The sequence below is a fragment of the Durotheca rogersii genome (genome assembly GCF_024521655.1).
Source record: "Durotheca rogersii strain YMJ 92031201 chromosome Unknown GGS23scaffold_8, whole genome shotgun sequence".
NCBI lineage: Eukaryota > Fungi > Ascomycota > Sordariomycetes > Xylariales > Xylariaceae > Durotheca > Durotheca rogersii.
The window spans coordinates 261337-281713 of NW_026251239.1; the positions used below are offsets into that span (position 1 = coordinate 261337).

Below are 20377 nucleotides of genomic sequence, written 5' to 3' on the forward strand. Positions count from 1 at the left end.
CTGGCATTTGGTAATCAAGTCGTACTAGATAGCTATAGGTACTACTACCTACGTAGTACGTTGTACTGTGGATGTTATTTTTATAACATGCGGCTGAAGGTGGCATTTTGTCATGTGTTGGTCTACCCATTCAGGTAGGTTGTGGCTCTGGGGCGCCTGCAGGCTAAGCTATTATTGATCCTTCGAGCCTGGTGCGCTTAGAATGGCCGTTGGGAGAGTGATGACTCGGGCTGTCGACGGGTGAGGCTCGAGTGGGCGAGACGACGACGACGATGCTATTTTCGCTGCACCGATAATCTTCGAGCTTGAGCTGGCGTCTTACCGCGATGCATTCCGCCGTCGAGCTGGGTCAGTGATGTGCCAGTTCTCGACGACCTGAAGCTTCAAGAGCTGTTGGTAACACGTCCGGCGATGCCCCTGGCGACTGGTTTCAAACAGTTTCACCCGTCTGCTTTTGGCGTGCCATCTGCAGCCTTCGCGAGGCCGGAGGAATAGCTTCCCTGCCCTGCCCCCCAAATATGTCCTAGATCCATATTCGGGAGCATCGTCGAGACTCCGCCACGGTTTGGCAAATGCGCTCCTTAGGGGGGATACAATGTGTGTATGAGCACGTAGATGTATGCATATACAGGCATATAGGAAAGGATCGCGTGGCTGTTCTGTGAGATGTAGTAGGTATGTGCCCATATAAGATAGTTATGAGATCCTTCCCCCGGATGGACCTCTGCTCTGTACTTTCTAGTCTGCGAACCAACTAGAAAACTCGTATCACAAGATGTTGTTAGCTAATTCTTTCGTTGCCCTGGGCTGGGCCGCCGTGTGGGGTGCCGCCGCAGCGACGATACCTTCGTCGGACATCTCGGTGAGCGTGAGAGATATGCCCGGCGCCTCATCAGCCTACACCCTCCAAGCTCTTGGGAGATCCCTCCGAAGGCTCCAATCCCAGAAGAGGGATACGATTTTTAAGAACAGCACGTCGTTGGAAAAGAGCTGGGATGGCGCGACGCTGCTTAGCATGTAAGAACCCCAACTACCGTGCCGACGGAGGGCCCGATTCTGATTCGGTGTTTGCCACCAGGACTACCCAGACTGAGAGCGCGGGCGTCAGCGTGGCAGGTGGTGTCGACATCACCTGCACGACATGTTATATCCGGGGTTTGGCGACGGCTGAGTTCTCAGTCGACAGCAAGTTCAACGTATCCAACGCTGTCAGAAACTTCACCGGTGAAATTCGCGAGGAGGTCCTGAACACCACCGATGCGGCCATCGACTACGTCCAGAGTTACTTCTCAGGCGTACTCGCCAATCTCCAGGACGGGATCGACTTGGACGACTTCGACTTCCCTCCCCTGGACATCGACTTCAACGTCGACATCCCCGACATCCCTGAGTGCCGTCTAAAATTCCAGTTCGACAACCTCGAGCTGTACATGCTGGTTGACACCGTGCTCACTGCCGGGGCCACTTACAACCTAAACTTGTTCTCGTCTAACACGCCTATCGGTGTCGCCGCGAATAGCGACCTGTTCATCGGGGTCATCTTCTCGGTAGACTTGATCCTGAGCGTCGACACCGAGATCGACATCAGCAGCGGCATCCATATCCTGCTCGAAGACGGTGTTGGCCTCGACATGGCCTTGTTCGGGAAGAATGTCTCGAGCATCACCTTGTAAGTAAAACTGGCGCTCCTCTTTGCCACTGCGTCCGAGTCACGCCCCCGATTCGCTAACGGTCTGGCAATCGTACAGCAACGGCGCTAACTTCGAGTTCTTGCCCGTGACGGTCGAGAGCGCGGGCGGTCTCATCAAGGCGGTGCTGCGGATCGGCGTGAACGCAGGCTTCGAGATTGAGACGCCGCGCGTGACGATTCCGAGCGTTGGCTTCGCGACCAAGGCTAGTGCTGGCGTCGCCGTCCGCGTGTGGGCTGACGTCGCCGAGTTCGCTACTAACATCACTGCCGTACCCGACGCCGGCGACGGCGAGTGCGCCCTCGTCATGGAGCAGACCTACCAGTTCGGCCTCGGCGCCGCCGCCGGCGCTACCCTCGCCATCGGTGCTGAGACATGGGGCCCTGCTCCCGAGGTGAGCTTTCCTTTCGAAACGGCTGTTTCTCCTTCTTTCAAATTGTGCATCCGGAGTATGCTAACCCTTGTTCGTCGGCGTATCTAGACCAATATCCCCATCTTCTATACCACGATCGCCGACCTCTGCGCGACAAAGGGCCGCGGCGTAGCCACAACGGCGGTGACGGCCTCAAGCGGCAGCACCACCGTCTCGGTAAGCGGCAGCGCCAGCGCCAGCGCCAGTGTTGACACCAATGTGGCGGCTTCGAGCGGTAGCGGCGTGACAGCGCTGCCGAGCGCGGTGCTCACGGCGCGCGCCGATGGCGACGGCGAGCTGACAACGACGACACTGACCAAGAAGGTGACATTCGTCGGCATCGCGTGCCTGACCACGGGACTCGTCAACTGCCCACTGTCCGCGCAAACGACAACCAAGGTCACCAGCACGCTGACGCACGTGACAGCCGTGCCATCAGGCGCGGACGAGCCCGTGTTTCCGGAGTCCGTGGCGACTACGGTCGCCTCGCCCGTGCCCTTCGGCCCCGGCGCCGTAAAGGTCGCCGCGACGACTGGCGCGCCGGCTTCGTACGTACCGCCGCCCCCACCGGCATCATCTACCGAGGGAGACGGCGCTGCGGCGACGGCCGACGAAATCACGTCGACCGACCAACCCCTCGGCACGGTCAACGGCGTCGACACTCGCCTCATCATCGGCTTGAGCGTCGGCCTCGGTGTCCCCGTGCTCGCGGGCATCGCCTCTGTGATATAGTAAGTCCCGGTACCCCCTTTCACCGGTACGCCAGTATGCTAACGCGTACGCTCCCTCAATAGTTTCTACCGCGGGCGGAAGCGCTACGCGCCTGTAGCTAAAATTGAGGACCCGACGCACCTGGGTGCGCCGCGGCCGTACGGCGGCGCCGGGAGACACTGATAGGGTAGCAGTCACAGTGTGATATGGCTCGCTAACTAGCTGAGGGTGCTTTTTCGTAGAAGTGGGCTGGGAATGGTGGTGTACCTGCGCGGTGGCGGCGTTCGGATCTGCTTCAAATACCGTTATGATACCAAAGCGTGATATAGTTGGTGATCTAACCGTGGCCCTGTTTACCCGCAAGCATACATACGTAGCTTGACGTGTTCCCTCTCTTTTTTGTGCTGTTGGTGACCGGGCGGTCCTGGCGCGCGTTGCTTTACACATAACCATCCCCAATTTGCTGCCAGGCGAACTTCCTGGGCCAACATACCTAATGTTCCACGATATGATAGGTAGATGTCCGGGGGAGGTTCGACGTGGGTGTGTGCTCTGGCGATGACTATTGATGATGGAGGGAACACTTGCCTACGGCACTGGAGCCACAATCGTGATACTAGGCGATGTCCTCGCGGGTGGGCTGCCCCATCTAGGTCTTGTCGATGGAAAATGTGCCCTCACCTCGGCCTGTGAAGCGCGATGATTTCGGGACTGTCCCCGTCTTACCTTTATTCGCATTTCCCACCTCGGTTCTTGTAGGCATCCGCACGTACGCCCTCGCCCATGCTGATAATTGGTCGTTTACGAAGCTGTCTGTAGCGGGTTACCCTCCTGACATTTCTTTGGGGGGGACCGAATTGCGATGCTTGAGTGGATATGCCTGTTGATGAGCCCCCTTCTTGTCGGATCCGCCGGCGTCATGTTGTCCGACGCCCTTTACGCCCATGTACCAGTTGCTGCCTGCCGTCAAGATTTATGTAGGGGAGTAAACGGCGCCGGGATGATGATGGCTCAAACTGGGTAGCGGTCTCGATGAATATGGACATATACCTAGGTATAGATGGACGGGCAACTTCACTAAGGGTTTCCCTCTTTGAGGCATCCTTGGGGAAGGGAATAATTGGGTCATTCTCCAAAGTATGACTTCTCAGGTCGGCTGATGAAGGAGTCTCGGATGGTCTACGTCGATCCTGGCTGCGGGCTGTTCTCGAAAACATGTATGCACATCATCGCTCAGCCCATGCTGGCGGATGGGTTTGCCGTCTTGTTTCCCGCTCGCGGAGCATACATACCTAGGCAGGTCACCAACATTACGCACGTCGTTCCTAGTCGTGGCAGTGTCGTGGGACCCATGTTGGTTGGTTACCTGGTATCTAGGCCTCCCTGACACGACCGTTGCTATTTAGGTATGTCGGTATCGAATCGCAGGTGGCAAGCCGGAATTGGCTCTAGGCACGGACAGCCGCTGTATCCCGGGACCGGCACCTTTCGGAAACGCAGAATACAGTCTCTCTCTCTCTCTCTCTCGGTCCATCTTGTTCGTAGCCGGCGGGTTCGCTGTCGGAACAAGCGTATGGGAGGTTTCGGGGGAAGCCGGATGTACTGGAGAGGCGTAGGAGGTTGTTAGCGACGATGCGAAGCTGTTGTTGGATGAGCGGTTGAAATCCCAACTCTTAGTTTTCGCGCCTCGTATGATAACGACGGCACTTGCCCGGCACGTCATGCCACAGGCCCTAAAGCCCTCGCTAGCCCTCGCTAGCCCTCTCTCTCCAGGCTCTTTCTCTCTATGAGTCTATGGATCCTCTCCGTGGTCGTCGACAGGTAGGTACCTCCTAAGTACGCTAAGGTACCTTAGGCAGGACGCCACGAGACTCGGCTTCAAACAAATAGGGAGCGGCTGAAGAGTCGGCGTTATGTACCTTAGGTACCTGATGTACCTTAGATGTTTAACCCCGCCCCCAACGCCAATAGCAAGATGGAATAGGAGGTACCTACCTGATACGTATAAGCAATGATTGGGTTACCTGAGGTACCTCTAATGCCCCAGTTAGCGACATTACATACCATACAAGGAGAGGGGGGTCTATTAATATTATGTTAGCAACCCTTTCTATAACTAGACATAGTATCTACCTCGTAATAAAAAGGAGTTAAACTCTAGGCTAACATTATTACCATTTCCTAATATAGTTACTATCCGGATATAATGTCTTTATTTTAAAAAAAGGTATATTTTATAGGATTACCCGGTTACCTCTAGGTTACTAAGTACGTACCTTTGTACCTTTATATCTTTTACGTTTATTACCTACCTCCTACCTCTCTTTCATAAGTTCGAAGATAAATAGATTCTACGCGCGCGAACTAGCTCCTATAGGTTCGTAGATAGGTTCGTAAATAGATTCGTAAATAGGTTCGTAGATAGGTTCGTAAATAAATAGATTCTACGTACGTAAACTAGCTCCTATAGGTTCGTAAATAAGTTCGAAAATAAATAGATTCTACGCGCGAACTAGCTCCCATAGGTTCGTAGATAAGTTCGTAAATAGGTTCTAAGATAGGTTCGTAAATAAATAAATAAATTCCATACGCCTAAACTAACTCTTATAGGTTCGAAGATAGGTTCGAAAATAAATAAATAGATTCCACGTACGAATTAGCTCCTATAGGTTCGAAGATAGATAGATTCTATACGCCTAAACTAGCTTCCATAGGTTCGAAGATAGATTCGAAGATAAATAAATAAATTCTACGCGCGAACTAGCTCCTATAGGTTCGTAGATAGGTTCGTAGATAGATTCTAAGATAAGTTCGTAAATAAATAGATAGATTCCATACGCCTAAACTAGCTCTTATAGGTTCGAAGATAGGTTCGAAGATAGATAAATAGATTCTACGCGTCTAAACTAGCTCCTATAGGTTCGTAAATAGGTTCGTAGATAGGTTCGAAGATAGATAGATTCCACGCGCCTAAACTAGCTCCTATAAGTTCGTAGATAGGTTCGTAGATAGGTTCGTAGATAGGTTCGAAGATAAGTTCGTAAATAGATTCGTAGATAGGTTCGTAGATAGGTAATAGATTATAATATTTATAGAAAAAAGATGAAGATAATAAGTAGGTCTAGGTAGATAGATAGGTAGGTAGGTAGGTAGGTAGGTAGGTAGGTAGGTAGGTAGGTAGGTAGGTAGGTAGGTAGGTAGGTAGGTAGGTAGGTAGGTAGGTAGGTACCTAGATAGGTAGGTACCTAGGTAGGTAAGTAGGTAGGTACCTATGGAATATATAGACATTATATCCGTCTAAATATTATCATATCCGTCTAGATATTAATTCCTACGTAGTTATAAAAACCATCCTAAAATTATAAGAAGGGAAGGTAATAAGGTCGGTACCGCGACCCTTGCTATAATTCTTTTAGCCCCTCCGAAAGAATAACTAGCTAAGGTAACCCTTACTAGATTTTATTACCGTATCGGTACCCCGACTCTATAGCTGACATACTATCCATAGACCCCCCCCTCCCTATATGGTATCCCCTATACCTACAGGTACCCATGTAGGTACCGAATGAAGGGTCCCGCCGGAACATTGGACGAATGATAGTCTGTCTCATTTGCCAGCTGAAGAAGCAATCAGATGTTGAAGATTGCAAATTGCCATAGGATGGCTCCGAGCATAGCCTTCTCTTCTCTTCCCCTCTTTTCCCCAATCCTTTCTTTCCGATTTTTTTCCATTTGCCTACCAATGTCATATCATGTCATCTGTTCTGCTCTTATACCTCTGTTGGCCCGCGGCGGAGAAATGAACGGCACCCACCTCAGGGGTTCGCAATGCGTAGCGTCTCGCTACGGGAGGGACTGGGTCGGTCAGGTACCGAGCAGTACATCGACGTATTAGCACCTACAGCTGCCTCGTTCCCCACCTGACGTAGGTACCTTAGGTACCTACCTACCTTCTCAGGTCCATGCCGCTGCCCGCTGTGACTTGACCGGCCACTACGTACCTGCTTAGTACTGCTTCTGCTGTTTCCTGCTTGTGTCGGTGCACATCTGCGTTTGCAACAGGTGGGGGCTGGTACCTCGGGTACTTAGGAAGGCACTTTGTATTGCTCTGACCCCACGTGGACGGTGCTGTGGCGCGAAGCTCTGCTGCCCCACGTCAGGGTACGGGAGAGGTACAACGGTGCTATTCACATGCACCACCTGTCTCGGAAGTGGCTCGAGTCGTCCTCAGCTGATGAGGGCGGGAATGACAGGTGTGGCAGCCGGTCCCAGACGGCGTCTCCTTGGCGACCACTTGAATGACTTCTCTCTTTTTTTTTTTTTGCCGAATAGGCCCGCGCCATTATTCTGACCGCCCGCCCAACCGTCCTGTCTATCCTACCCACAACCAACCTGCGCTTCTATTTCGCTCCGTGATAATCCTCACGGCGTCATTGAGCATCGATAGGGAGTCAGGCAAACACAATTGGACCACAACTTCTGCTGCTGCCAGTCGCGCTGCCGAATGATACTATAGAGTCGACGTCTGGCCGACCCGACTTTTCCCCCTTCCAATCAATCCCGTCTCCTTTCGCATTCCCTCCGCGGCTGCTATCCTGGGGCGTCGTCCATCCTCGCCTGCTCGCTTAGGACGCAGCACCGTGGTCCACGACACTGCTACCAAGCCCTATCCTCTCTCTCTCTGGATCCGCTCAGCACCCATCCCTGAAATATCAGGCACGATGTCGAGCGCCTCGAGAAACACCCCCAGCCGCAACCAGGGGCGTGGATCTGCTGCCCCCTACGGACCTGCCAGTCCCGCCAATTCCGGCATCCCGAGACCCGTCCTCGACAACCACCTGTCGCAACCCCCTCCGCCCGATGCTGCCGCCGGCATCAGCGCGAGCAGGCAGAAGCAGAGCAAGCGGGATGAGGTACGTCCCGTGACACGCTGTCTGTCCCCCGCCAGCCAACCGACCCTATGCTGACCTTCTATTCGCCAGGCTATTCGTCGTAAGCTGGAGAGCGACCTCTCCAAGAAGAAGCACCTCACGAGCCGAGCCCGACACTCGCGTAAGGCACCCCCGGGAACCGTCCTCGCCCTGAAGCCGAGCCCTGCCCTTCAGATCAAGCCCGGCACGACGGTTGCCGAGGCAGCCCAGCTGATGGCCGCTAAGCGAGAGGATTGCGTGTTGGTAACCGATGACGACGACCGGATTGCCGGCATTTTCACTGCCAAAGATCTCGCGTTTCGGGTGGTCGGCGCTGGCCAGAAGGCCAACAATATCACCATCGCCGAAATCATGACCAAGAACCCGTTGTGCGCCCGCACCGACACCAGCGCCACCGATGCCTTGGATCTCATGGTTCGCAAGGGGTTCCGGCATCTACCCGTCATGGACGAGAACCAGGACATCTCTGGGATTCTCGACATCACCAAGTGCTTTTACGATGCCATGGAAAAGTTGGAACGGGCTTATGCATCCTCGACTAAGCTTTATGCCGCCTTGGAAGGTGTCCAGTCAGAGCTTGGTGCGAGCCAACCTCAGCAGATCATCCAATATGTCGAGGCCCTCCGCTCCAAGATGTCTGGCCCGACTTTAGAGAGCGTCCTTAACGGCTTGCCGCCTACGACCGTGAGTGTCAGGACGACCGTGAAGGAGGCTGCGATGATGATGAAGGAGAACCACACTACCGCCGTATTAGTCCAGGACCAAGGCCAGATTACGGGTATCTTCACGAGCAAGGATGTCGTCCTGCGCGTCATCGCTCCGGGCCTGGATCCCGCCACGTGCAGCGTCGTGCGCGTTATGACGCCACACCCCGACTTTGCCCCCATGGATATGAGCATCCAGGCCGCTCTGCGCAAAATGCATGGTGAGCTCTCGAGACCAACGGGAAACGCTACGTCAAAACCTGTTTAGCTAATGCGTCTGGCAGATGGCCACTACCTCAACCTCCCGGTCATGAATGACCAGGGCGAAATTGTTGGCATGGTTGATGTGCTGAAGCTGACTTATGCGACACTCGAACAGATCAACACCATGTCTACCTCCGCTGATAACGAGGGCCCTGCATGGAACAAGTTCTGGCTCTCGCTCGACAACGAGACCGAGTCCATGGTCTCGGGTGACGGTAGCCACCATCACGGCACTATCGCGACCCGCTCCATCATATCCCCCGACGCCGGCCGTGAACGTCTTAATGATACCGTCGCGCCCGGAGATAGTGCCTCGCACGTGGGTATCGAGTCGTCGCCGATACACTCTGCCGTGGCCCCGCACTCGCCGGCCGAGGTGCCTTTCGCGTTCAAGTTTAAGGCGCCGAGCGGCCGCGTGCACCGATTTCAGGTCATTGCCAACCGCGGTATCGCTGAATTCGTTACCAACATCGTAGGTAAGCTCGGTGCCGAGGTAGAAGCTATTGGAGGCGCGCCCGATGTGGACGAAGACGGCAAGGTGATCCCGGGGGGGTTTGCCATGAGCTACCTGGACGACGAAGGGGACACGGTAAGCATCACAACCGACCAGGACCTCCTCGAGGCGATCCTGCTAGCGCGGCACCACCACCTCGAGAAGGTTGACCTCTTCGTCCACGACCCCGACAAGCCCCCCGTCACCACTTCCCAGCCCGAGATTACGGTTCACACACCTGCACACAGCACCGCCCCTTCAGATTTGCGCCGCAGGCGGGGTACGGTAGACGACGACGACGAAGACAGCGAGGAAGAGGACTTCTCGGCTGTCCGGCGTCGTAGGAAGACCAATTCGTTCGCCGAGCCCGAGCAATTCATCGCCGGTGTCCCCAATGAGCTGTTGCTTCCCGGCGCCATCGTCACCCTCGCGGTCGTCATCATCGGCGTCTTTACCATCTCGAGGGCCACTAACCGGTAGGGAGGTGCGCGTGTTCCGTCACTCGAAGTCTTTCCGGGGTTGATTGATGGTGCATTGCGCCGCTGGAGTTCCGCGATTGCGTCGGGGTAATAGCAATTTCGTGGCATGGCAGCCGGGGATAGACGCTAGCTCTCGTGTTATAAGACTTAATAGCCTACATAGTACTTAGTCAAAGCGATTATTATTATGGCTGAATTTCCCTGTAGTATGGAGTTGTCTCTGGGTCTTTATAGATCGGCAAGGATCGCCGTATGTCGCGTGCTCCCCTATATCCCGTGACATACGTCCTAGCAGTAGGTACCTTTAATAGGATGTCAAGTAGGTAAGGTAGGTACCTATTGAGGAGAACTCGGGGAGACGAGGGGTAGAGGAAGAGAGGAAGAGAGGAAGAGGGGGTTTGGCAAGCGGCCAAGGGGAACCCCTCCATTACTAACAAGAAACCAGCCAGCCAGTCTGAGGTAAGCTAGAGCGGACAGGAGATACTCGGTTTCCGGGGCATGCGATAGATCCCCCACCTATCGAGATAGACCCCCACCTTTTGAGTTACGTAAGGAGGTACATACAACGGTACCCAGGTAGGTATTTTCGACCATCTGCTAAGCAACGTGCATTTGGCCCTCTATCGAAAAAAGGTCGCGAGAGCTCTCCCAAGCTTACATGCGACGGCCAAAACACGTCCGCCACCATGATTATAAGGGGATCCAGTGTCCGCCAAGGTGAGTTCGTCGGCATTCCATGCCATTGGCATCCGTTGACGTTGTTACCCTCGCAGTCCGGGCATTGGCGGCACCCTTGCGCCAAACCCGCCTCCGCACAATGTCGACACAGCCAACATCGCCGACAGGCGCAACCGGTCTCGCAGCACCGACTCCGCCCCCCCCGAGTGCGCAAGCGCAGCCGCCGTCTATCTTCGAAGCCCATGCAAAAGCCGCCACGCGGCGGCCTAAGCCCAAGGAGGAGGATAAGACGGTCGAGAATTACTACCTGGCTAAGGAGCTGAAGAAAAAGATCAGTAGGGTGGGCGCGAAGGTCGAGCGGACGTACAGGCCGGCCGACGTCTTTATAAATCCTCCCGGGCCGAAGGATGTCACGCTAGAGCTTCTCATGGCGTCCCAGGCGCACATGGGTCACCACGCCTCGCTGTGGAACCCGGCGAATGCGCGATACATATTCGGTATTCGTCAGGGAATCCACATCATATCGCTGGAAGAGACGGCGGCGCACCTGCGGCGGGCGGCGCGAGTGGTAGAAGAGGTCGCGTACCGAGCGGGGCTGATCCTGTTCGTGGGCAACCGGCCGGGGCAGACGCAGATCGTGACGCAGGCGGCACGGCTGGCGAAGGGGTGCCACCTGTTCACGAAGTGGACGCCGGGGGCGATCACGAACAGCGACGTGATTCTGGCCGGTATGCCGCTGCGGATCATCGACGAGCACGACCAGCCCCTCGAAGGGTTCGATCGCCACATCAATGACCGCCGTCCCCTGATCCCCGACCTCGTCGTCTGCCTCAACCCCATGGAGAACTACGTGCTCCTGCACGAGTGCGCCCTCGTCAACGTGCCGACCATCGGCGTCATAGACACCAACGCCGAGCCCTCGTGGGTGACGTACGTCATTCCGGCCAACGACGACAGGTACGTCTAGTCCCATCCATGCTCCTGACATCACCTCGTCGGCTCCAAACCCCCCTTCCCCTCCCACCACGCATCTACGTCCCCCCCCCCCTGGGATGCTAACCAACTGGTGTAGTCTGCGATGCCTAGCCGTCATCGCTAGCGTGCTCGGGCGGGCCGGCGAGAAGGGCCACAGCCGCCGGCTACAAGACGCGCAGAGTGGCTTCGTGGCCTGGCAGACGCCGATGGACATCAGGGCGTTTATGCGCAACGAGCTGGCCGGGGTCGCGAACGAAGAAGCGAAGGAGGCCGAGGCGAGAGAGGTCGCGGCCAGAGACGCCGCGGCCTGGCGCGAATTTAGCGAGGCCAACGAGGCACGGGGTGCGACAGAGGGGGGTACGGACAAGATCCGATTTGTATAGACCCCGGATGGGAGAGAGCACATCGGGAGATAATGGACGTGCCATTGCTGTAGATACGCTCGTGTTGTATATGCACAGAGAAAAATAAATAAGTTAAAGCTCAAGAAACCTGGTTAGAACGGGAGGGAGCGAGCATCACTTGCGTGTTCGACCTACGAAGTGACAAACAGGTCGGTTGTCCATCTACCTAGGTATCTACCCCCTACCTACCTACTTGAGCCGTACGGACGAAGTGGTTGCCGATGTGTGTAGTCTCTCTCCGCCACGACGACGGTGGTCACCACCCCGAGGCCAGGTCAGCCCTCCCACCTAGGCTCTTCTCTCCCCCCCTTTTCCAGCGTAGCTTAGGTAAGCGCTCGACGGGCAATGCGCCACAGATAAGTCCGACGGTTTGTCGGTGGTCGGCGAGTCAGCCACAGGACCAGCCACCGGAAGAGGGCATAGCCGAGAGAAACCTCGCACAGCCGCCGCGGGCCTGTCGTTCCAAAATATTCACACCTACGAATTTCCCCTCCCGACGCACACTCCATCACCATCGCCAAATTGCTCTCCTATTCTTCCTCTCCCCTAGCTCGGCCGACCCTGTCCGTCTCGCCCGCCCGTCTCCTATCGGAGGAGAGGGCTCGAGTGTGCCATAAGGCTTGACTCGCTTGGCTGCGGTCGTACGGACAGATATACCTATCCGACACCGAATCGAGCGGCGGTCCCCGTGGATCTCTCTGTTACCAGCCATTGTCCCAACTCCGGTAAGACCGCCATTATATACATAGCGAGCTCTGGTGCATCATGTCCGGTGGCGGCAGGCAGGGGTTGTCTGACACCCCTCCTTTTTCATGCTAGCGGGGGCCCGTCTCCCTTAGGGATCCATACACCTATATACATCTACACCTATACGTATATACACATATATATGTGTGTGTGTATTTGTGTATTTGTGTGTGTGTGTGCTCACCTGTGGGGTCGAGGACATCGTTAGCGATGTGAAAGGAAAACGAGGAATAGGGAGAAGAGAGGCTAGCGATGACGGCGAGGAAGGTGAGGAGGGAGGAGACGAAGGAGGGGAGCGAAGAGATGGAGATGACGAGACTCTCGCCAGTTATTCATCCATCGAGTGCGAATTATTGATAGGTCACACATCTAGGTCCGGTAACATAACCGCCTCCACGGCCTTGGAGGGCCTGCGGGTCACGATGCCGGCAATCATGGATGACCCATCGAGTCCCACCATCCACCGTGTTACCGGGCCTGCGCCGTACCCAATCCCCGGCAAGCCGGAGCTCCCGCCCAATGTCCTACCCCGCCAAGTCACCCTGCGTGACCGCCAGACCATTGCGACCGTCGTGCCCTTCGCTTCGCGCGACCAGGTGCCCGCCTCGTTGCTCGCGTATCTCTCGGACCAGTTCGCGAAGGAGATCGAGGGCGGCGACACCTATCCCATGATCGAGCCCATGCCTCTCGAGAAGTTCTCCGCCTACTGGGTGCAGAACTTTGCCGGCATCATGCTGCTCGGCCGCATCGAAAGTGCCTCCGACGTTGTCGAGGGCAAGGACTGGTCCAAGGAGTGTCTCGGCAGCTTTTACATCAAGCCCAACTACCCTGGCCGTAGCAGCCACGTCTGCAACGGCGGTTTTCTCGTCACCGACGCCTCTCGCAATCGCGGTGTCGGTCGCCTCATGGGCGAGAGCTACCTCGACTGGGCCCCCAAGCTCGGCTACACGTACTCGGTCTTTAACCTCGTCTACGAGACGAACGTCGCCTCCTGTAGGATCTGGGACGCCCTGGGCTTCAAGCGCATCGGCCGCGTCAAGGGTTGCGGCAATCTCAAGTCCTATCCCGACCGGCTGGTCGACGCCATCATCTACGGCCGCGACTTGGGCGACGCCGGCGAGGGTGGCGGCAGCGGCAGCGGCGAACCCCTTCTCGTGAGTGAAGAGCGTTTCGACAAGATCAAGTTCTATCTCAAGTACGGGCGCTACCCGAATGGCTCTGACCGCGCCGAGAAAAGTAGGCTCCGTAGCGCCGCGACGCACTATAAGCTGCTCGACAACGATGTGCTGATGTTGAAGGATAAAGAAGTCATCAGCGACCCCGTCCGCCAGATGGATATCTCGCGCCGTCTCCACGAGGCTGGTGGCCACGCCGGCATCAACAAGACCACCGCTACCATTGCCGAGAAGTATCACTGGAGCCGTATTAAGGAGACGGTCTCGGATGTAATCAGGATGTGTGACCAATGCAAGGAATCGGGCAAGATCCCCTCCGTTCCAAACACTGCCAGTTACCGGCGTCCCATCGTAAATTCCGACAGGGCCACCGCCGGCTCTAGCGTCGATCCTCTCTCGCCCGAACCGTCGCCCGTGTTAGGCACTGGGGTATGCGGCAACGGCGCGGAGGGGACCGGGAGGGTCCTCGAACTGCAAGCGCCGGCGCCGGCACACAATGACCTACCGCCGCTACTTGGCCCTGCGAACCCTTACGAGCATCACAGTGACATCTCATCCTTGCTGAATCCCCCTCCGATGCAGTCGTCACACGACGCCGGGTTGTTATCACACCACCACCACCACCAACACCACCCCCTGCTACCGAGTCAGCTCCACCACGACTCGGCCGCGACCCTCGCTTCGCTCCATGAGGCTGTAGATATGTACCACCCGATAGACCCCCAGATGATATCCCAGGCCGCCCACCACCATTCCGTCTCTCATCATCATCATCATCCCCATTTATTCGACCCCTTTCACACTAATCCTAGGGATACCATCCCGCATCATAGCTCGCACTCCGCGCACCATTCGCTGTCGGGGCACGAACCGTACAGTCCGCACGATCCCCACATCGTATCATCCCTCCACGCTATCCATGCGCTGAGCCATGATCCCTCGTTCGACACTCCCATGCACCACCATCATCATAATCATCATCGCCACGACCCGGATTCTTTCCAGGCCCTGCTCCACGACGAGTCTGATCTAGATCCCACCAGCCATCATCATAATCACCACCATCACCACTTCGCTCTGTCCCTCACCGACCCAGAAAACTACCACCATGTCCACAGTAATCATAATCACCATCAGCATTACCGCCATCGGCTCGACTCCCACCACGAGCACCAACACCACCACCACCCAGTAGATCTAGTAGTAGACCCGCACGACCATCACGATGCGAGCAACTCGGTAGTGGTAGACCAGGACGCTATGGACCGCGACCTGGACATGCTCATCGAACACCACGACTCGTCGGACTCGTCGGGCTCGGGATCCCTCCACGTCTCTCCCGGCCCCGCCTCCCCGCCCTCGGGAATCCACATGGATATCGACGAAGTCATCGCCCGCGGCTCCGATCCTGACTCGGACCTCCACCACCACCACCACGAGCACCAGCATCACGACCACGGCCTCGACTCGGACCCCCACGAGCACGTGTGAGCGCGAGCCCCGACGACCGCCGGTGGCCAGTGCGGCGCGCGGGGGGAAAGGGCCGACGGAGCTATGCGTATACGTAGACGTGGGAGCGGGACGGCGGACGCACGCAGTGCGAATTAGTTTCTGTAGATGTGCACGCGAAAGGCAGGGGAGGGGAGGGCGTCGGGAGCAATCCGATCACCGCGGCGAGGTGGTAGGAGGCGACAACGCCGGGAACCGCAGCAGCGGGAGCGGTCTTCCCCGTCTAGCTAGCTACCCAAACCTCAAGCTTCCTCACCTCGCGCCCGACCCCTCTACGGATAGCAGCTTATCCCGTACCGTCACAGGCACCGAGAGGAGCGATGGTAGTTGCCCTGGAGGAGCTGGCCTGGGCGCGGGGCTCGGGTCGAGGTCTGGGGTCTGAGCCCCCTCTATCCCTCCGGCCTGCCTCTCCTGGGGCGCATGCATGTTTTCTTTTTCCCCTTCTTCTTCGCTTCGTAGAAACCCGGTGCGTCGCCCCCCGGGGGTATGGTATATATATATATATAGGTACCCGTCTCGGAAGCGGAGAGGGGTGATGGGGAGGTTGGGTTCTAAGCAGGAATTGCTAGGTATAGGAGGACGAGGGACAGAGTTGGATAAGTACTCTTCCATAGATCATAGATGACATGTATTCTCCTGGACGGCCAACGCCCGAGATGGTGATGCATGTCCCCCCCCCCCGTGGCAGGGCGCCGACTCCCTAGATGCTCTCGCGCCCGTACTGTCCGATGTTAAGCTACACGTACCCACACACGCGCGGACGCACTGCTTGGAGCAGCAAGCGGCATCTCATGGCCCCTCCCCCCTCTCTCTCTGTGTGTGTGTGTGTCTTCGCATAGTGTGCACATGTTCATTTCCTTTTCACACACTCTCACGCTTCATTTTTCAAACTGTTTCTCTCTCGCATCCCTCCATCTCGTAGTAGCAAAGCGTCTATATTCTCGGTGTCCTCGGGGATTCTTTTCCTCTCCTCTTCTCCCCCGCGTTTCTTTTTATCCCCTCCAAGAACACAGGTATCTTTTAAAGGTACACACACATACCGACGGCACCGCCGCTAACCTGGGGATATCAGGTACGGCTTTCTTTTTATCCATTTCTGTCCGTAGCACCCCCTCTCCTCAGGGCGCCACCGCCACCGCCACCACTTCCCCTCGCCGCCCTGCGAAGAGCACTCGCGCTCACCGCCGCGGCATGCCTCGGCCGCGGCCCCGGAGGGCCCTCTGGGCGGCGCCGGGCGGCAGGGGCTGGCCCGGGGCCTGGGGCTGGGCGCTCTCCTCGTTGCGGATGGTCTCGTCGACGCCGAGGATGAGGCAGCAGGCCTCGGTGGCGGCCTGGATGGCGTTGGTCTTGACCAGGGCGGGCTCCCAGACGAAGCGCTCCACCATGTCGGCGACGCCCTCGGTGGCGAAGTCGACGCCGGCCCAGACCCGGCCCTTGCGGTGCTCGACCCGCAGCTTGTTGAGGATGTCGGTCGCGTCGAACCCGGCGTTGTCGCACAGCTGCCGCGGGATCACCTCGAGCGCCTTCGCGAACGACTTGATCACCACCTGCTGCTTGTTCGGCAGGTTCGCGTCGGCGAACCCGTGCAGGTACGCCGACACCTCCATCTCGCAGGCGCCGCCGCCGCCGACCACGAGCCGGTTCCGGATGGCGCGCTTCACGATCATGATGGCGTCGTGTAGCGACCGCTCGACCTCGGCGATGAACTGCTCGGCGCCACCCCGCAGCACGAGCGTGCACGTCTTCGCCTCGGGGCAGTCCTCGAAGAAGTTGAAGCGCTCGCCGCCGATCTGACGCTCCTCGAACGAGCCGCAGGTGCCGAGGTGGTGGGGCTGAATATCGGAGCACGTCGACTGGACCGTCGCACCCGTCGCTTGGACCACGCGCTCCATGTCTTCGGAGGCGACGCGGCCGGCGCAGAACACGTCGCGGTCGGCGAAGAACTGGGTAGCTAGGTCGCCGATGGGTAGCTTCGAGAGCACAACCTTGGCGCCGGTCTGGTGGATGGCCTCTAGCTTCTTGTAGATGATCTGCCACTCGGCGTCGACGATGGCCTGGTACTCGGAGACCTGCTCGACGCGGACCTCGGCATTATCCTTCTCGGCCTTGAGCTCGAGCTCCACGTTAAGGCAGACGATCTTAGGCTTGGTGAAGGACTTAGGTTGCTGCTCGAAGCCAGCGTAGGAGAAGGTCTTCTTGAAGGCGACGCCGTTGACGAAGAGCGAGTCGGTCAGCGAGCCGCCCGGTATCTTCTTGATGCCGATGAGCTTCTCATTCAGGTCCTCTTGATCTAACGTCAGGACCGCGTCCACAACCACTTGAGGCAGTTAGCTTCCTAGATGCAACGCGTATATACACCATGATGCTGAACGGCAAGGGCAACGTACTCTTGGTGAAGAAGGTGGTATTCCTCTTGATCAACTTGCTCGTCATAGCAGTAGCCGCCAGCTTCTCGAGGGTTTCTCGCCTGTCGGACTCGTCTGTTCGGATAGCGATCTCCTTGATCTTGTTGACGGCTAGGCTCGACGCCTTCCTCAGGCCCTTGATGATGACCTGGGAGCTGACGCCTTGCTCGACATGTTCGCGAACCTCCTTGAGTATCTCTCCAGCCAGGACGACGACCGACGTCGTGCCATCCCCCACCTCGGCATCTTGCGACCGCGCGATATCGACTAGGATCCTGGCTGCGGGGTGTATGATATCGAGAAGCTGCGCGGGATACAGTCAGATATCTCGCGTCTAACGGCAGAGGATATTGAGAGAGGGTCTAACCTTCATAACAGTGGCGCCGTCATTGGTGATGGTCTGCTTGCCATTCTCATCCACCATCAACAGGTCCCCGCCGTACGGGCCCAGGGTAGACTTGATGGTGGCCTGGACAGCTTGGCAGGCATTGATATTTGATATGATCTGGCCCCTCCCCTGCGAGGTATCGGTGCCTGGGGGAGGGAGATGCCAACGGTCAGGCGGATATCCTCGTAGCAGGGTAAGGAGATGTGTGTTTCGGGTAGAACTCACCCTCTTTGAGGACGATGATGGTGGGGGTCTGGCCGCCGAAGGACATGGTGGCGACGATGGCGCTCGCGTGAGCGGGCAGCAATAGCTACGGTAAACTTCGGAGATATCGAGGGAGGTGGAAGAGAGGGCGGAGGGTGGACGGTGCGATACGGGTTGCCCGTGCTCGGAAGCTAACAGCCGCAGATTCAGGATGAGCGTGGTATCTGGTGATCGTCCCGGTTCGGGGCCTGACTTGGGATCGTGGGAGGGACGGACTGGGTGATAAGTGGGAGGGAGAAGCTCCCGTTTCGCCGTTGGCAGTGGGGAGCTTCGAAAAATTAGGAACGAATGCCTTTTGCGAGGTGGGGAGGTGGGGTCCTGTCGCCATGCACGGACCACAACCCGTGTCTTCTCGCTGCTGGTTACGTAGTTGGAATCCCGATATATGCATGAGAACCGCTATATTCGCATAAATATGCCTCTTACGCATACCATGCCCCGCACTCTCCCCCAAAACCCGCACAAGCGTCGCGCTGCATTCTCTTATGCGGGCTATCCTTGTATGCAAGTCCCCAGCCTATGTCTCCTTAACCGCCCCCTTCCCCCTTTTGCTTGCCCTACACTCCTCGATAGCAACCTTCACACTTACCTTTGAGGTCAGCTAGCCAGGTCCTGACCTACCAACCACTTAAACCTTTTCTTTTGCTCGCGTTGTCACATCAACACTGATTATTACCTAGGTATGTTCTCTAGGCAAGTGCTGAACTTTATAATACCAACGAGCAAGGACGCGTGTATTCGAATCCGAACAGGCGAAGGGGGACTCCAGGGCAGCGAGTGGTGTATTTCAGTAGCACTAGACCACAGAATACTCATTGAGGATAGTTATCACCTAGGGATGTAAAAAGCCCTAATATGTCGGCCTCTATTTCGATACTCGAGCTCCTAGTGAGGATAGCAATGTCACTGTCGCGAGACCCTCGGTCCCAGACGGCGACACGGTCTAGGGCTCTCCTTAGTTGAACCCTCTGCTAAAATTGGGACAAGAGCATCCACGACCCAATTCTACTTCTTGGCCTGTCTTTTACCCCCCACGGCCTTTTCTCCTTTCCCGCCCCTTCTCCCTTTCCGTTGCCTCCCCTTCATCGTCGGGCTGTATCGGACTTTTGTCAGCGGTGCTCAGAGCCTACGCTCCTTCTTATCTTCTCTTTCCTTGAGAGAAGGGTGTTCTTAGAGAGGAACTCGGGCCAGACGAGGTAGCGAAAGACCCCTTTGCACTTACGTGATATTTACTGTGGCAATCTTTGCAGAGCGCGCTGACAAGGCCGGAACCCGTCTTGACAACATCGCATCTGCCCTTTTCCGGACAATATTTCCAGTCTCTCTTCACTTCCAGGACGTGCCGACATCCTGGACACTTCACAATGACCTCGGAGTATTTGCACATGTCGAAGCTCGCGTAGTCGACTTAGCGGTGGTGGGATTTTCAGGCTCTATAACTGCGTCAGATCGCGAATCTAGGTTTTCTCCCGTATGTGAGGCCGTCTAAACGCTGTTATTTTGGTCGTTTTTCTGTCTTGAGCATTTGCCTCTGAGCACGCTTGGAGTGCTAACATCGTCCTCCTACTTATACCCGTAGACAATGATCCTCTCCCAAGTTCTCCTTGCTGTCACGAGTCACTACTAAGTATTTATTCGCTGTCATTGATGGCGAATAAGTGAAGTTCATATTTTCGTGCGGCTTCATGCGTCTGGAACCTCGCCAGCTAGCATCACGGCCTGTTAGAATACTGGCTCCGTCCTGTCGTTGTATTCTCATCTTTCATGGAGGGCTTTGTGTCAAATCGCCTCACTATTCTCACCCTCATAATCACTCAGTATCGCTAGAGTACAAATATGACTACGAAGATAGCCTTTTGGACGATACCGCCACCGCAGTTCGCATAATAGTTAATTCGTCTCGAGACGGGGAGCGCCACCGCTTCAGCTCTCGCCTACTCATCTCACTAGTACATCCACGTCGTTCTACGGAAAGCTAGACGGGAAGCGCCCACGAGATACTACTAGCTACTTAGTGCTTAGGATATAGGGTGAGCGTGCCAGTCCTTGATGACCGTCCGTACGACGTTGCTAAGCTTATCTTAGGGGATCTTCCCGAAACCCACCACGCTTAGAGGGCCAATATTTCCATACGAAATTGACACCCCATG

The 20377-nt window shown here is 56.4% G+C and overlaps 4 protein-coding genes across 4 annotated transcripts; 3 read left to right on the forward strand and 1 right to left on the reverse strand.

Moving 5' to 3' along the window:
• The first annotated feature begins 453 nt into the window (after positions 1-453).
• On the forward strand, positions 454-3234 carry GGS23DRAFT_508764 (uncharacterized protein). The gene is made up of 5 exons (XM_051514533.1): positions 454-1017; positions 1079-1669; positions 1749-2082; positions 2170-2831; positions 2895-3234. Exons 1-5 carry the CDS (start codon positions 776-778, stop codon positions 2992-2994), a joined length of 1929 nt encoding a protein of 642 aa, XP_051372360.1. The 5' UTR covers positions 454-775; the 3' UTR covers positions 2995-3234.
• A 4298-nt stretch (positions 3235-7532) lies between these two features.
• Positions 7533-11718, forward strand: GGS23DRAFT_604688 (uncharacterized protein; the record flags this gene model as incomplete). Its single annotated transcript, XM_051519638.1, has 8 exons — positions 7533-7724; positions 7794-8667; positions 8731-9650; positions 9684-9732; positions 10054-10141; positions 10389-10399; positions 10456-11317; positions 11433-11718. The coding sequence occupies 8 exons, from the start codon at positions 7533-7535 to the stop codon at positions 11716-11718; spliced, it is 3282 nt and encodes a 1093-aa protein (XP_051372361.1).
• A 914-nt stretch (positions 11719-12632) lies between these two features.
• Positions 12633-15287, forward strand: GGS23DRAFT_508948 (uncharacterized protein). Its single transcript, XM_051514534.1, has one exon. It carries the CDS (start codon positions 12909-12911, stop codon positions 15150-15152), a length of 2244 nt encoding a protein of 747 aa, XP_051372362.1. The 5' UTR covers positions 12633-12908; the 3' UTR covers positions 15153-15287.
• Positions 15288-15976: 689 nt separating this feature from the next.
• GGS23DRAFT_564822 (chaperonin Cpn60/TCP-1 family) lies at positions 15977-18528 on the reverse strand. The gene is made up of 4 exons (XM_051516163.1): positions 18189-18528; positions 17943-18109; positions 17558-17879; positions 15977-17487 (listed from the first exon to the last, which is right to left on the reverse strand). Exons 1-4 carry the CDS (start codon positions 18232-18234, stop codon positions 16349-16351), a joined length of 1674 nt encoding a protein of 557 aa, XP_051372363.1. The 5' UTR covers positions 18235-18528; the 3' UTR covers positions 15977-16348.
• Between the last annotated feature and the right edge of the window lie 1849 nt (positions 18529-20377).

What these genes read in the sequence shown, in the direction of transcription:
- GGS23DRAFT_508948 (XM_051514534.1), top strand. Translation starts at nt 12,909, where the DNA reads ATGCCGGCAATCATGGATGACCCATCGAGTCCCACCATCCACCGTGTT.
- GGS23DRAFT_508764 (XM_051514533.1), top strand. Translation starts at nt 776, where the DNA reads ATGTTGTTAGCTAATTCTTTCGTTGCCCTGGGCTGGGCCGCCGTGTGG. An exon ending in CATGGGGCCCTGCTCCCGAG is followed by an intron (nt 2,083 to 2,169) that starts GTGAGCTTTCCT and finishes CGGCGTATCTAG; the next exon opens with ACCAATATCCCCATCTTCTA. An exon ending in GGCATCGCCTCTGTGATATA is followed by an intron (nt 2,832 to 2,894) that starts GTAAGTCCCGGT and finishes CTCCCTCAATAG; the next exon opens with TTTCTACCGCGGGCGGAAGC.
- GGS23DRAFT_564822 (XM_051516163.1), bottom strand. Translation starts at nt 18,234, where the DNA reads ATGTCCTTCGGCGGCCAGACCCCCACCATCATCGTCCTCAAAGAGG. An exon ending in CATCATCGTCCTCAAAGAGG is followed by an intron (nt 18,110 to 18,188) that starts GTGAGTTCTACC and finishes TCCCTCCCCCAG; the next exon opens with GCACCGATACCTCGCAGGGG. An exon ending in TACCACCTTCTTCACCAAGA is followed by an intron (nt 17,488 to 17,557) that starts GTACGTTGCCCT and finishes AACTGCCTCAAG; the next exon opens with TGGTTGTGGACGCGGTCCTG.